This window comes from Herpailurus yagouaroundi, unplaced genomic scaffold (assembly GCF_014898765.1).
Source record: "Herpailurus yagouaroundi ecotype Mexico unplaced genomic scaffold, PumYag 67440, whole genome shotgun sequence".
NCBI lineage: Eukaryota > Metazoa > Chordata > Mammalia > Carnivora > Felidae > Herpailurus > Herpailurus yagouaroundi.
This window is the reverse complement of record NW_024420251.1, coordinates 1,035,305-1,051,079: the sequence shown is the minus strand read 5'-3', so window position 1 is coordinate 1,051,079 and position 15,775 is coordinate 1,035,305. Positions and strand designations below refer to the sequence as shown.

The window sequence follows — 15,775 nt, the reverse complement described above, 5'->3', positions numbered from 1 at the left end:
ACTGTGCATTGGAAAACTCCCTGAAGCCACATTCAGATCCACTTCTAGAAAGCAGGACGAGCAGTGGAGAGCTTCAGTGGCTCCCACCATGGGGTACCAAGTGCACTGTCCATGAGGAGAGGGAAAGGAAGTTCCACAGGCTTTGAGCCACATGCCCTTTGGGGGCTGTTGTCCGGTCCTCAGCTACATGCCTTCCCTGTCTGCGCCTTGGTTCCCTTCTCCAAGTGGAGTGTTGTACAGAGGAGGGGAGTTTGTGTACATTAGGTGCTCAGACAGGGCCTGGCCCGTGCTGGGTACCTTTTAAATTTTTTTTTTTTTAACGTTTATTTTTTTGGGACAGAGAGAGACAGAGCATGAACGGGGGAGGGGCAGAGAGAGAGGGAGACACAGAATCGGAAACAGGCTCCATGCTCTGAGCCATCAGCCCAGAGCCTGACGCGGGGCTCGAACTCACGGACCGCGAGATCGTGACCTGGCTGAAGTCGGACGCTTAACCGACTGCGCCACCCAGGCGCCCCGATCCTGTGCTTATTTTAAACATTATCGCGAACTCCTTTGTTCCTTCTCCCTGGGAGAGGAGAGAGTGTGGAGTTTTCCCCAATGTTTGCATCTGACCATCTCTGAAGGCTCCCAGGGCATTCTGTTCCACCTTTCCTCTCCACACCGTGTGTCCTGGAAGACAGGAGGCCGGCAGGGGCCCTTGACTAGGTGGGCAGTGCTAAAGGCCACCTACTGAGACTCCAGTAGCGGCCCTGCACAGCACGCGTCAGGGCACGTGCACACGTTCTCCCATCCCTACTTGCTGACACTGGGGTTCGCGATGGTAGTGAGATCCTAGGATTGTTAATGGCTTCACTTTACTGAGCGGCACTGTGTATCCAGCACCGTGGCACGTATCATCTGCTTCAATCCTATAATGACCCTGAGCGGCAGCTGCTATAACTGGCAGTTGGAGGGAACTGACATTTCAGGAGTAGGAGTTATCTGACCGAGGTCACCCAACCATTGAGGGTTGAACCGGCATCCACAGAGCAGTTTCCATCCTGCAGCCACCTTCTTGCTGCCTCCCTCTACTCTCCCTTCCCTTGAGTTCTGTCTAAGCTCTTGTCTGAGGCCCACTTCTGTCCTTGCCCCCCTGTTCCATCTTCTACCTCCTGGACCTTTTCCCAGACCACTGTCTAACCTGCCACCGACCTGCCTCCATTTCCCCTCTTGCCTAGAGGGGTCCTACTGGTCTAGAAGCCTGCCACTATTTATCCCTCTCTTGACCCGACTTCCCCCTCCATCTGTCACAGCAGATACCTGCTCCCTCTGCAACAAAGCCCCTCACAGCTGTAGTCTGTACCCACTACTGCTGTTTCCTTTCAGGCTGTGTTGAACTCACTTCACCAGGCTTTCTCCTCACAACACCCACTCCAGCCCGAAGCTGCTTGTCACCACCACCGATGACTGCCACTTTGCCAAGTCCTTCTCTTATTTGGCCTGCGCACTGGAGGCTGTTGGTTCTTCCCTTCTTCTGGAAACTTTTTCTTCCCTTGGCTTCTAGGTCTCTGTAGCCTTTTGAATTTCCTCTAGTCTTCTGGTCCTCCTTCTCTCCCCAGCCTCGTGGTGTTGGGGGGCAGGCCTGGGGCTCAGTTCTCAGATCATTTCTCTTTTCTCTGCATGCTTAATACCTTAGTGATCCCGACTGGTCGCTCATCTTTAAATATGTGTATTTCCAGTCTGCCATGTCCTCAGTGCCACTGATGCCCCCTTCCTTCTAGCCTGCTCATCTCCCTTGGGGCTATGATGGCAGCCTAACTAGTTTCTCTATCACCTGTGTCTCCTTCCAATCCTTGTCCTTGCTACAGCCAGATGGAGTGTTCCAAGAAGCCCATCTGCTGCTGCCCACTGTGAATCTCTCCGAGCCCTCCCGTGGCCTGTGGGGTTGTGGGCAAACTCCTCAGCTCAACATTTGAGGCCCTTGGTGATCTGGTCTGGTCCACCTTTCCAGCCTTGTTTTGCCCCCCAACCCACCCCCTTCCACCTTTCCTCATGTCCAGCTACTTACGGTGCCCTTGGCATCCCCCCTTCCATGTTCCCACTGCTTCTACTATAATGTACCTCTGGCCAGCCGGAAAGCAGGCACCTCCTTCCATCCTTCATGGTTTATCTCAAATGACACCTCCCCCGTGACTGTGACTTTCCTTCCTTGTCCCCTCTCTACCCCATCCTACGTTGGCCACTTGTTCCTTTGTGGCCCCCGGATACCCATCACAGACTTGGAAACCCTTAGAACATTTTATTGCCCTTGTTATTTACAGGTCTTTCTCTCAACTAGACCACGAGGGAATTACTCATTTAGCACAAGTACTGCATCTCATTTGTCTTGGTGCGTCAGGTGTGTAGCCAAGAGCCTGGCCTCTACTGGACACCGTGAAACTTGCTGAAATTCCAAGGGCCAGGCAGGATGCCTTGCATCCACCATAGGAATTCAATAAATGCCTAGTAGAAGGATGAATCTTAAATTGTGAGCGGTCACGCCAAACTGTTCCCAAGGTGCCTTAAATACTGAAGAGCAGGCTCTACAAGTTATTTCTGTAAAGGAGAAGTACAGAAATAAGGCAGTTGATGCAGCTGCTATGGAAAACAGTATGGCAGTTCCTCAAAAAAATTAAAAATACCATATGATCCAGCAAATTCTGCTTTGGGGTATAGACCCAAAAGAAGTGAAAACAGAGACTCAGATATTTACACACCCATGTTTATAGCAGCATGACTCACGATAGTGCACGTGTAGAAGCAACCCGAGTGTCCGCCAACAGATGACCGCATGAACAGAATGTGGTCTGTCCATACAATGGAAGTAGTATTCAGCTTTAAAAAGGAAAGAATTTGACACCTTCTACAGCGCAGATGAACCTTGAGGACCTTCTGCTGAGTGAAAGAAGCCAGTCACAAAAGGACATCTACTGTATGATTCCACTCCTAAGAGGTCACCGAGTCACATTCATAGGGACAGAAAGTAGAATGGTTGGTGCCAGGAAGGAGGAGTTAGTGTTAATGGGGAAGAGTTTCAGATTGGGAAGACGGAAGAGTTCTGGAGATTGATGGAGGCGATGGTTGCACAGCAATGTGAATGTCCTTCATACAACACTGAGCTGTATGCTAAACGTGGTTGAGATGGTCAATTTGATGTCATGTGTGTTTCACCACAATTACAAACCAGTAGAAAAGAAAGACCATATGCTGTAACTGCGAGGCATGGATTTCCTTGTTTTTATGTCTTTCCTGCTGGCAGTTTCAGAGACCCAGTGTTTCTTGCACTTTCTCTATGCTGGTTGCATTGTATCTTCATGATGGTTTTTTTTTTTTTTTTCTTTTCCTTTCTTATCCTTTTGCTTACTTATCAGATTATTTGAGCGTTCTCTTAGAATGCTCATTCTGGAGCTGTTTTTTAACCTGACATTTTCTTTTTTTTTTTTTTTAAAGTGTTTTTTTCAACGTTTATTTATTTTTGGGACAGAGAGAGACAGAGCATGAACGGGGGAGGGGCAGAGAGAGAGGGAGACACAGAATCGGAAACAGGCTCCAGGCTCTGAGCCATCAGCCCAGAGCCTGACACGGGGCTCGAACTCACGGACCGCGAGATCGTGACCTGGCTGAAGTCGGACGCTTAACCGACTGCGCCACCCAGGCGCCCCTAACCTGACATTTTCAATGTTTCTGTCCTACTTATGTTTGAAATCCTTTTACCTTTTACTACGAATCTATTAATATGTTCAAAAAATACCACAAGGTGTGAAATAAACATTGGATGTCAAGTATATCTCAAAATTGCAAACAGAATACAATACTGGACTTCCTTGAGCAAGGACTCCCCACCACCATTTCAAGTGTGAGATTTGGGGATTTTCTGAGTCCTGTAGAATTGGTTAAAGCTTGTAGATTATTATTTTGATTCTCACACTTCGTGACATTTCTGAAAAATGGGAAAACCTGCTTTTACGCTTGTGGAGAGAATGGAGTCGTAATGCGCTTCATGAGCTGCTAATTGGTAGTCTCACAGTGACACTGTGCCCTTGTGGTGGTGGCTGGGCTTGACCCCATCATTTGGACTGAAAAGTTTACTGGCTATTTGCTTGTAACTTCTTGATCTCAACTACAGTAAAGTAAAATTATAAAACCGTCAACATGGGAAAATACAGTACATTGAAATTTTGTTTCCTAAGAGTAATGGAAGTCAGTTCAATTCAGTGAACGTTGTTGAGTGCTTATTATGTGCCAAGAATTCTGTTAGGCCTTGGGATGTACAAATGACACCTGATGCTTGCCACTAGGCAATTTTAAGTGACTTTATGGAGGAGTGTGGCCTGCATTAACATGCTTAACCTCTTATTTCTTTTCAGAGAGTGGGCCATGGCAATGACAACCACGCAGATGCTGACCGGTCCCCTATTTTTCTTCAGTTTATTGATTGTGTTTGGCAAATGACAAGACAGGTGAGTGATTTCAAGTATATTTCTGACCTTACAGTTTAAGATTATATAAACCTTCATGTTCATTCAAAATGAAGACATGTGTATGTATGTGAAAACAGGACCCCTTCCGTTATTTAGCTCAGTTTGATTCTAATTCACTTAGAAGTATAAGCAGAAAATTAGAAATGATCAACTTCACCACAAAAGTTCCATTCCTTGTGCAATGGCTTTTGTCGGTCATCCTGTCCGCCAGCTGTGCTCCAGTCCTCCTGCTGCTCTTGTCCCCTGTCAGGGTGAGAGTTCCCTGCTGGCTGGGTACAGGAAGATTCAGCCAGGTGTTAGAAATGGGGATGTGACTGAACTGCCCACGAGGGGGGTGTTAGACCCGGAACTCAGGAATCTCCATACCTACTCCAGGCCACAGCATCCCCAGTGCAGAGTCGGTGAAGTAAAGGAGTGTCCAGGAAGTGATGACAGATAGGGAGTTGCTGGTGCTTAGTTACTGGGTGCCTAGTTTCCAAACCCCAGTGCACAGAGCCCTGGGAAGCAAGCTGGCGGCGCAGGTATCCTTCCCTGAGCTGGGTGGGTCCTGATGGCTTCGGCTTAAAGCATGGACTGCCATGAGGCATGTGCTATTTATTCCCTAGTCTCCAACATCCGAGCCCAAGTTTGGGGTCTTACCCTCATGACAGGAGATCAAGCCAGAGAGAGGAACTGAGATAGAGTGACCTATAGAGAGGGGTGAGGAGAGAGCAAGCCAGAGACACACAGATATACATGCAGAGACACACGCAGACAGAAAGAGACAGATACAGACACAGAGGAAGAGACAAAGAGTCGCAGACGCAAAGGGACCAACACGGAGAGAATAAGAGGTCAGGAGTCCTCCCAGTGCCTGTGTGGGGAAGGAGTCCGAGGGTGGAGAACCATGGCCTGGGCCCTCTCCTTCCTGTTGGCCCAGAGGTCTGCCCTTAGCTGCTTTAGTCACGTGAAGGGGGCCAGCCAGAAAGACTGCTGGCGACCTCTAGTGACTCCACCAGCAGCCACGGTGCTCGTGACTGAGATTCCTGACCATATCAGCACCAACACCTTAGGGTCTTTTTAAAGGACCTCTGCCTCCCTGAGCCCGGAGAGTGCCCGATGTACCACCGTCTGTGAAATCTCTCACCGTGAGCCTCTGTACCGATGTGGGGGGGTGTTGGGGGCAGGAGAGAGCCACCACACTGCTGATGCTGCCCCGCTCTGCCTCAGCCTGGACCGCTCGTGGCAGCGATTCCTCGAGGGCCATCTAGGGCACCCCAACCTCACTCTCCACCTGAGGGCTTACTGTCAGCACCTGGAAACTTGTCAAGATGCACATGCTTCGGCCCCACCCCTGCAGACCCTTCCTCCCGTGGTCCTAGGGGGAAGCCCGGGTGTGTGTGGTTCTGCAAAGTTCCCCAGGTGGTTCTGTGGTACCAGTGAGGTAGAAGGCCAGCATCCAGGCAGGGAGCTCCGTCCTAGTCCAGTCCTGTGGCTAGTAGCCTCAGCTTCCCTTGGGGACTTAGAGATGAAAACTCACATGGCACTGGATGTGGTGGTTTTCTTAAAATGCAGATTCTGATTTGTGAGTCTGGGCCCCGAAGCTTGAGAGTCTGCATTTCCCACAGATCTCCCCCAGTAGCAAGGATCTAGAGAGAGTGGCATACTTTCAGAAACAAGAAAGAAAAGAGGTGCCTGGGTGGCTCAATCGCTTAAGTGTCTGACTTCAGCTCAGGTCATGATCTCATGGTTTGTGAGTTTGAGCCCCACATCAGTCTGTGGAGAGCCTGCTTGGATTCTCTCTCTCCCCCCTCTCCCCATTTGCGTGTGAGTGCATGTGTGTGCTCTCTTTCAAAAATAAAAGAAACTTAATAAAAAAGGAAGGGGGTGGTGGGTAGGTTCTAATCAGCGAGAGGAGATCTCACAGAATGTGAGTCCTCAGGCCTGCACTTAGAACTTCCTCTTACTTTTAGGCCCACTTCCCCAAGCTGATGGGGATCTTCAGTTAGCTGAGTGCGAGGTCACAACTGGTTCAGAGCAGCCAGTTGGAGGGAAGACCCGGTGAGGGGGAGCGGGTCTCAGAGAGAGGTAGGCACCGACATCGACAGGATGAGTGACAGTTGACAGTGAACACATACTCAGAAAGCCGGGAGACTGGCCAGAGGTCTTATTGTAATGTAGCACCATGAACTTCTTGCTGTTTGTATTAATTGATTGAGCTGGTAACAAAATTAAATGATGGTTACATTCAGGTCAAAACAAAAAAGTATAAAATGCCTTTTAGAAAAATCACATTAAAAGGTTGAACACAAAAAATAATTCTGATGTTAAGTAGCTTCTCCCTCCCAAATGCCTAGGGGTGCGTGCGTGCGTGTGTGTGTGATATCCTCAAACTGACTTCCATTCTCAATACTGCTTAGTGCCTATTTTCATGTCCAATCTATATATTTTTTGTGCTGTTTATTGGATTTTAAGAAAACAAGGGGTGTAGATTAGATTTCAGATGCCTCTCAGCTCTAAGATTCTGTCCGTGAAATGCGTATAATTAATGTCTCTTAAAACAATGTTGTTAATGCAATAGAAGAAGAAATATCACTGCTTAGTCTATCAGTTAAGTCACAAGTGGATGAGACATGTAGCTTGTTAGAAAAGATGCATTAATGTAATAAGATTAATTTATTTGGAGGTTGCCTACTGCTAAATCAAGGAAGCTTAAATCCTCATGAAATTTTTAGAAATCTCAGGATAAAATGAACTAGCCTGTGTACACAAATTGATAGAAAAGGATCTAAGGGCAGAGTAATTGAGGAGACTCTTCAGAAAAGAGTCTCCAACCTTCTACAATAGCCATAGTTTAATGGACTCTCTACCCTTCTCAAGAGGTGTAGAATTTCATTATGGATTTCTATGGAGTTTTTGAGACCATACGTTTTAGGCATATGGTATAGTTTCTGCGACAACAGGCCAAAACAAAGTCGGAGTCATGACATTTAATCTTTTATTTTTATTACTCTAGCTGTTGCTACTTCCTCTAAATGAAATATTTTTGGAGCTGAGCGTAAGGCCACAATGCCATTTGAAGGTGAATAACAGTCCTGATGGAACATGAGCAGAGCTCTTGTGTTCTGGTTTTGCAGGGGCTGATGGCCTTAGGCAGAGTCCCACCCACTCTGACCTCCCCTACCTGGTACCCACTTGGCCACAATAAGGCTTGTAGTCAGTGGTACTAGAATACATCCAACCAAGCTCCCAGATTCAGAACGAGTGCTCAGGGTTTGGAATAAAGACTCATTTGACTTTAAAAAAAAAAAAAAAAAGTACCCATAGAAGCTTTGCTGTCCTGCTAATAAACATATAATTTAAATGTTTGAAAATCTATATCTTCCATTACTATCCTTGATTTAATAAAGCTCCAATGTACATAAATGTTATATATTTGCTTCAAATTCATAAATTTTGTGGTGCCAATAATTTATGCATAGAGCGTAACTACACCACATAGAAAAATGCTGGGAAAAGTGGACAGGATGTACTTGGCCTTTTAAAAGATAGCTATTTGATGGGGTACCTGGGTGGCTCAGTCGGTTGAGCATCTGACTTCAGCTCAGGTCATGATCTCACGGTTCGTGGGTTCGAGCCCTGCGTCGAGCTCTGTGCTGACAGCTCGGAGCCTGGAGCCTGTTTCAGATTCTGTGTGTCCCTCTCTCTCTGCTCCTCCTCTGCTCACATGCTTTCTCTCTCACAAAAATAAAGATTAAAAAAAAAAAAAAGATAGCCATTTGCTGGGTGCCAGGGTAGCTCAATTGAGCATCCAACTTTGGCTCAGGTCATGATCTTCTGGTTCATGAGTTCAAGCCTTACATCAGGCTTGCTGCCGTCAGCACAGAGCCTGCTTTGGATCCTCTGTCCCCCCTCTCTCTCTGCCCCTCTTCCACTCATACTCTCTCTCAACAATAAGTAAAACATTTTTAAAAAATTATTAAAAGATAGCCATTTGGAATGTGAGGCCATTGTCAGAGTTGCAAGTTAAAGGCTCAGATTAATCAGTAGCTTTCTTTAGCATTTTGGCCAGATTTAGTTGATTTAGTTCATCTAAGAACAAGAGCGCTGGTAAGAACAACCACCATAGCTAGTTTCCAGAGGTTTCTAAAGAAGCAGTATTCTGATGGGGCTCCTCAGAAGACAGTTGTATGTTTCTATGGGAACAATCCTTAGGATGGAGAGAGAGGCACATCTGAATCCAAGATAGCTGAGCAGAATTCCGCAGCCTGGTGAGGAAGGGAACAATTTCAGGTAGAGCGTGGATAGTCCTGGATTGGCCATTATTTCTAATCGGGAAGCTTGTCCCTATCCTCGTAAAGTAATAAGGCTATCGGCAACCCTGGTCGTCTCTGTAGAGATGACAGGATTTCATGATCGTGTGCACATGTCACTCTGATCGGGGAATGGTTTGATACTGTAAACTGAGTTAAATAAAAACATGCTGGGTAGTTCTGTTTGGTTTAGTTCTAATTGGCTCTGCATCATTCAGCATGTAATGAACATTTCACTGTGTTTACTGGCACATGAGAGGTAGCCAGTACTTGCCTGCCGCTAGGATCATCATCATTATCATTAATCATTATTGTCATTTCCAGACCGTCTCCTCACGGCTACTAAATGACACCTACTGGCTAGGATGTCCCAAAAATGGTAAAGTCTTTGTTGGAATTTGGCAAAACCCCATTAAGAATGACCTAAAATGATAATTGAGATGATTATGTCATTTTCTTATTCTGTTAATATGATGAATTACAGTAATTATTTTTTTTAACCTTGATCTTCAAATGTTAAGCCAGCCTTGCATTCCTGAGACAAACCCTGCCGTGTCATGTTGTGCTACCCTTTGTATATGTTGCCGGGGGTCAGTTTATTTATATGTTAGGAAGGATCACGGGGATGTATGTTCCTGGAGTTGTCTCTGTGGGAAGGTTATTAACGATGAGTAGTAGAGAATAGATTTTGTTTCTTCGTGAATCACTTTTGGTATATGCTGTGCCCGGGAACCCACCTCCCTTCTCTGTGACTCCGAATGTACCCCAGGTAGAAAGCTGGGACTGGAGTTGGACTTGACTCGTCTTTTTCCCTTTGGTGCTGGGGGTGGGGTCATGGCCTCCTGCTGCCTGTTGCCAGTGTCTGAAAACAGCTGCTTCATGTATTCTATCCAGTTTTCTAGTGCTTTCTGGCAGAAGGGGCACTGTGGGCTGTGTTCTACCAGCATGACAAGAAGTGGAAGCTGCACGATGCTTATTCAGGCATTGAAAAGTACAGTTTTTCTTACTTCAGGTTGTTTCTCAGCCAGATCTATAAGCTTGGACTTGAAACTATAGGAAGTTAAATTCTACATGGGCTCAGTCTTCCTTTTAATCTTGGACTGTATTCCGAGTTGTACTTTAGCGGTCTTTCACAGACAACTAGTACCACTATGTTTTAGAAATTGAACTTTAAACCTTCTTTCTCCATTTAAGTTTCCTTCAGCATTCGAGTTCAATGAACTGTTCTTGATCACGATTTTGGATCACCTCTACAGCTGTCTCTTTGGGACCTTTTTGTGCAACTGTGAACAGCAGCGACTCAAAGAGGTAAGTGTCCATTGCTTTCCCAATTACTCGGGTGCCTTTCCCATGAGGTGCCACTGTTAAAAGGGGGACTGGGTGGAGAGGGGACTTGGGTCTAGCCCTGCTGCCATGCGTAAATGGAGAGATTACATTAGATGCCCTTCCAGGCCTCAGCAGCCCCAGTGCATGTGTTTAATCTTCCAGGTGGCCTGACACGAGCCTCTTACTGTGTGGGTGCTGGGGGCTGGGGCCTAGCAAGCCCATAGCTCTCTGACGTCTCTCAGTTCTTGTAGGTTTAGTTCTAAACCCTGGACCCCCTGAATCCCAAGCTCATGTACTTTCTATTTTCTACTGCACTAACTCCAAAATGATGTGACTCTGCCCTTCGTTCTCCAGGCCGTTGGGCACAAAGGTACTTGGAGGCCTAGGAAGGTGAAGTCTGTAGATGAGCCCAGAACTTCCCTTGAGGAGCAAGCCAGACTCTCTTTTCCATCAGGTTCATAATGAAGCAGTTGCCGAGCTTCTGAGTTCTATTTCCCCTCTTTCCTCTTTGGGATAAAAGAAAGAAATGGTCAAAAGTGAGGAAGCATTAGGCAAAGGCACCTTAGGGTGTCCTCTGGTTAACAGAAAAGGGCCAATGCCTGTGGGCTAAGTACATTAGAACATTGTCAAATTTCAGGGAAAATAGTGGGTTGCTAGCACCCACCTCCCTCTGCAGCTTCCCCACAGCTGTCACCCCTCATTCCTTGCCTGCACCCCACTCAGTCTCCTCCCTTTACCCTTCTCTCAGCTGGGAGCCTGCCTGGGCCCAGTCCCTGGTCGTCGTCTTCCCCAAACTCTGTCCTCTGTCTAGGTCGCTGTCTGTCTCCTCTCAGGATCTAAATGCCATTCTCTTCTTCCCTCTGCCCTTCTACATGTCCCTAAAGGGCACCCTTGCTCCTCGAGATGCACAGGAGCCACCTTGGCCTCCTCCCTCACCCTGCCCCCAGCTGCCACAGCTGGTCCCCCCTTGTCACTGCCCCACAGCCTAGCGCAAGCCCCCACGGTCTCGCGGCCAGACTAAGGCAGCTGGTGGGAAATGTGTTTCAGTCATTCCTGACCTCCAGCAACCAGGGCCGCATTCCCTGACTCTAGTCCCATCCTGAGCCTCTCCCCTGCTTGAAACCTCCCTGTAGCTTCTGTCGTGATCCCGGTAAGATCCACATTCCTGTGGGCCCAGGGTGATAGAGACCTGTTAACCTCTTAAAAAAAAGAAAAAATTTAGAGCAAGCTTCATGGTATTTGACTTCTATCTCAATAAAGCTATTTTTAAAATATGAACAGAAAAATGAAGTTCATATGTAGAATTTAAACACTTACGGTCTTCTCTTTTGTTTTAACCAAATACCCTCTTTAAAAACTCAGCTCTCTTGAGATGGAATTTACATACTATACAATTCAGCCTTTTAAAGTGTACAGTTTAATGGTCCTTAGTATATTCAGAGTGTGCAGCCATCCCCACCATCTAATTTCCTAAACCACATAAACTTTTCATCACCCAGAAAGAAACCCCATTCCCATTAGTAGTCACTCCCTGTCCCTCCCTCCCCCAGCCCCTGGCAGTCAATGATCTGCTTTCAATCTGTATGGATTCGCCTGTTCTGGACATTCCATATGAATGGAATCAAACAGTATTTCTCCTCCTGTGACTGGCTTCTTTCACTAAGCTTAATGTTGTCAAGGTTCATCTGAGTCTTAGCAGGCGTTGGTACTTTGTTCCTTTCTTATGGCTCAGTAATACCCGTGGTGTGGAGACACCACACTTTGTTCATCTAAGTCATCTGCAGATGGACTTCTGGTTGTTTCCACTTCGGGCTCTTACAAATAATGCTGCTGGGAACATTCAAATGTGCAAGGTTTCATGTGGACCTATGCTTTCATTTTTCTGGTATGTACCTAGGAGTAAAATTGCCGAGTCCTATAGCAAGTGTATGTTTAACCCAGAGACTGTTCTCCAAAGCAGTTGCAGTATTTTACATTGTCTCCAACAATGTCTGAGGGACCCAGTTTCGTCACATCCTTGTAGATGTTTGTTGTTGTGTATCTTTTTTATTCTAGTCATCCCAGTGGGTATGAAGGAGTAGCTCATTGTGAGTTTTGATCTACATTTCCCAATTAACCAATGGTATTGTGAGCACATTTTCATGTGTTTATTGGCCATCTGTTTATCTTCTGTGGACAAATGTTTATTCAGATCCTTTGCCCAGTTTTTAGTTGGGTTTTCTTTATTAGGGACTGGTAAGAGTTCCCGATGAATTCTCGATATATACAAGTCCCTTATCAGATACATGGTTTGCAAACATAGTCTCCCATTCTGTGCATTTTCTTTTTGCCTTCTTGGTGGTCTCCTTCGAAACACAAGTCTTTACTTTTCATGAGGTCCACTTTATTTTCTTTTCTTGCTTGTGCTTTTGGGGTCATGTGCAAAAGCCGTTGCCTAACTCAAGGTCATGAAGATTTGAGCCTGTGTTTCCTTGTAAGATTTTTATAGTTGTAGCTCTCACATTTAGGTCTGTGATCCATCTTGGAGTTCCTTTTTGTGTACGATGTGTGGGAAGGGTCCAACTTCATTCTTTTGCACATGGCTAACCTGTCATTCACATGCTGCTGATGAAAAGATTCTCTTTCCCCCATTGAACTGTTTCAGTGCCCTTGTTGGAATTCAGTTGGCGGTATATGTGAGGGCTTATTTCTGTACTGTCTGTTCTCTTCCATCGATTCCACACATCTATCCATCCTAGGCCAGCACCACCGGACGGATTACTGTGACTTTGTAGTAGCTTTTGAAATTGGGAAGTGTGAGACCTCCACGCTTGTTCCTTTTTCAAGAATGTTTTGGCCATTCAGGGTCCTGTGAATTATTGCTGCCGTTTCTCTTATAAATACAAAATATACGAAGAGGTCCTGATGGAATTTTCTATGTCTAGATAGCCTGTAAGGAAGTCAGCTGGCTTTTGCGGTTTTCTGATTTTGACTTTGTCACTGTGTTCAATCCATGTTCCATGTTTACCTGCCTTCCTGTGCCTGTAGGTTTTCATTCACATGAGCAATGCCAATAGTTCCAGCATTTGTATTCAGTGTATTCGAAGGTCGGGAGGTGGGGAGATAGAATTTAATGATATATTTACTTCTCTGTGTAAGGTTTCCCCGGCCTGCCACCCTGACAGGTTTTTCCCCAGATGTCCATCCATGATTTTCCAGCGAAAGGAATCTTATCTGTGAATTCTACCCCAACCCTCAATATTAAGAGTCACAAAAGCAAACTGCAAACTGGAAATAAAAAATGTATTTGTTATCGATGGGCCCCATCATCCTGTTGTTGCTAGAAAATTCTCATCATCCTGTGGTTGCTAGAAAGTTCTCGTTTTGCCTTCTACACACACACAGTCCCCAGATGTTCCTCAACTCAGCAATATGTTTTTCCAGGACAGTAACTAGTATGCGTTTTCATGTCCTCCCCTGCGTGAGGTGACACCATAGCACTAAGGATGGGGCTGGGGCTTAGTAAATGTTCTACGCTTTTTCAGTGTCTGAACTCCTTTTATTCAAGTCTTTTTCTCTGCAATACAGATTCTTGAGAATCTGAAAAAAAAAAAAGGTGAATTTATTTCAGTGTATTCCTTTTTTTTGTTTTTCAGGATGTATATACGAAGACTATATCTTTATGGTCGTATGTCAATAGCCAGCTCGAAGAATTTTCGAATCCTTTCTTTGTGAATTATGAAAACCATGTCTTATATCCCGTTGCTAGTCTGAGTCATCTGGAACTATGGGTAAACTATTATGTGCGATGGAACCCACGAATGAGACCTCAGGTATCTTTTTGTTCTTCGCAAAAGAGTGTATCTTTCTGAGCAAAGATGGTGGTTTAGAAATGAGTTCATGCTAGGGATGGACATGCTCTACTTCTGCCCTCACCTCTCAGGGTTCAGTCCTTTCCGTTCATGTTCTAGCAGCTTTTCTTCCTTCCTTCCTTCCTTCCCTCCCTTCTTTTCCTTTCTTTTTTGTTTCTTTCTTTCTTTCTTTCTTTCTTTCTCTTTTCTTTTTCCTTCCTTCCTTCCTTCCTTTTCTTTCCTTTCCTTTCCTTTCCTTTCTTTCCTTCTTTCTTTCCTTTCTCTCTCTCTCTCCCCTTCCTCTGTCTGCTTCCTTTCCTTCTTTCTTGAAGTTTATTTATTTTAGAGGGAGCAGGGAAGGGGGAGAGAGAGAGAGAATCCCTAGCAGGCTTGGCACTGTCAGCACAGAGCCCGATGTGGGGCTTGAACTTATAAACTGTGAGACCATGACCTGAGCTAAGGTGGACGCTTAACCGACTGAGCCACCCACGTGCTTCTAGCAGCTTCTTTTCATACACCAACCCAGATGCCGTTTGCTGGCTTAGAGTTAAACATCTTAGCACCTCTGTCTTTGCTAAAGGTGTATGGATGAAGTAATATTGGTTACTGTGTTGGACTCTTAGTCTCTCCAGTGACTTGGTGAGTTTGTAGACACTGGTAGCAAAAGAGAAAAAGACCACGTGCTGAGTTGCAGGTAGGCAACCCTTGAAGAAGGGATAGTCTCCCCCTCCCTGCCACACTCTCACTATAACATTTCCTGAGACTGAAACAAATAGCAGAACGATGCACGGCAGGACCAGAGACTGGAACAAATAGCAGAACGATGCACGGCAGGACCAGGCAGCCGAGCTGTGTTTGCCCTTGGCGTCCAGTGGCTAAGCCCGGGCTGTGGTTCAGGCACCACCAGTTAGGGTTCCCAAGGTGCTCCCCCAAGCCTGTGCCCTGTTGGTCCTGCCCTGCCCTCTCCCGTCCATGCAGGTGGCATGTCAGTGGCTGGGTGCCGTCGATGGTAGTTGGTGGGTAGAGCAATGGAGGCAGCTGTGTGGGGAACAGAGGACCTTCTGTGGGGTCAGAGGACCTTCTACCGAGGGTCTTTGTAGGTTGAGTATTCTTTGGGTTTCCTGGCAGCCTGCCAGGAGCGGGTTTCTGGGGCCTCGTTCTTGCTCAGTGCCTTCGCCATCTACTCAGGAGTGTTTTCGGCTCTCTGTTCGCTCGGGCTGCCATTAACCAAGTACTACACACGGGGGCGCTTACACAGTGGAGACGCATCCTCTCCCAGTCCTAGAGACGGGAAGCCTGGAGGTCAGGGCGCTGACTAGATGGCTTGCTTCTGAGTGTGCTGTGAGGGAAGAGTCTGTTCCGGGCTTCACTTCATGGCTTGTGGCTGGCTGTGTCCCCCCCCGCCTTCACATTGTCTTCCTTTTATGTGTGCGTCTGTGTCCACGTTTCCCCTTTTTATAAGGACACCAGTTGTATTGGGGCAGGGCCTCATCTGATGACCGCATTGTAAGCTGATTACCTGTGCAAAGACCCGTCTCCACATACGGTCACGCTCTGTGGGACTGGGGGTACAACGTCCACATAGGAACTTGGCGTGGCCAGTTAACCCATAACCGCCCCCAAATCCCACTAACCATGGAGAATACCCGACTCTTCGTTTCACTTTCTAGTCGCCGGGCGCCTGAACCTTGGAGGGACCATCACTTTGGTAACGTTCCCTCCCCGATGGAAAACTCCCTCACTGTAGGTTTAGCTCCAGGAAGTGGCTGAGTGTGCACAGTACTTCTCCCCTCCTGACCTGTTCTGCTCCCAGCAGCACCGCCCC

General features: G+C 46.6%; 1 protein-coding gene across 9 annotated transcripts in view; it reads left to right on the top strand.

The window, feature by feature from the left end:
* Positions 1 to 15,775, top strand: part of MTMR1 (myotubularin related protein 1) — a 64,963-nt gene that overhangs the window by 43,819 nt on the left and 5,369 nt on the right. For all 9 annotated transcript variants that reach the window (XM_040467341.1, XM_040467349.1, XM_040467346.1 and 6 more), the window contains 3 exons: positions 4,389 to 4,481; positions 9,989 to 10,102; positions 13,756 to 13,932. In XM_040467341.1, coding sequence (XP_040323275.1) covers positions 4,389 to 4,481; positions 9,989 to 10,102; positions 13,756 to 13,932 — 384 coding nt within the window. The remainder of the gene's footprint in view (positions 1 to 4,388; positions 4,482 to 9,988; positions 10,103 to 13,755; positions 13,933 to 15,775) is intronic.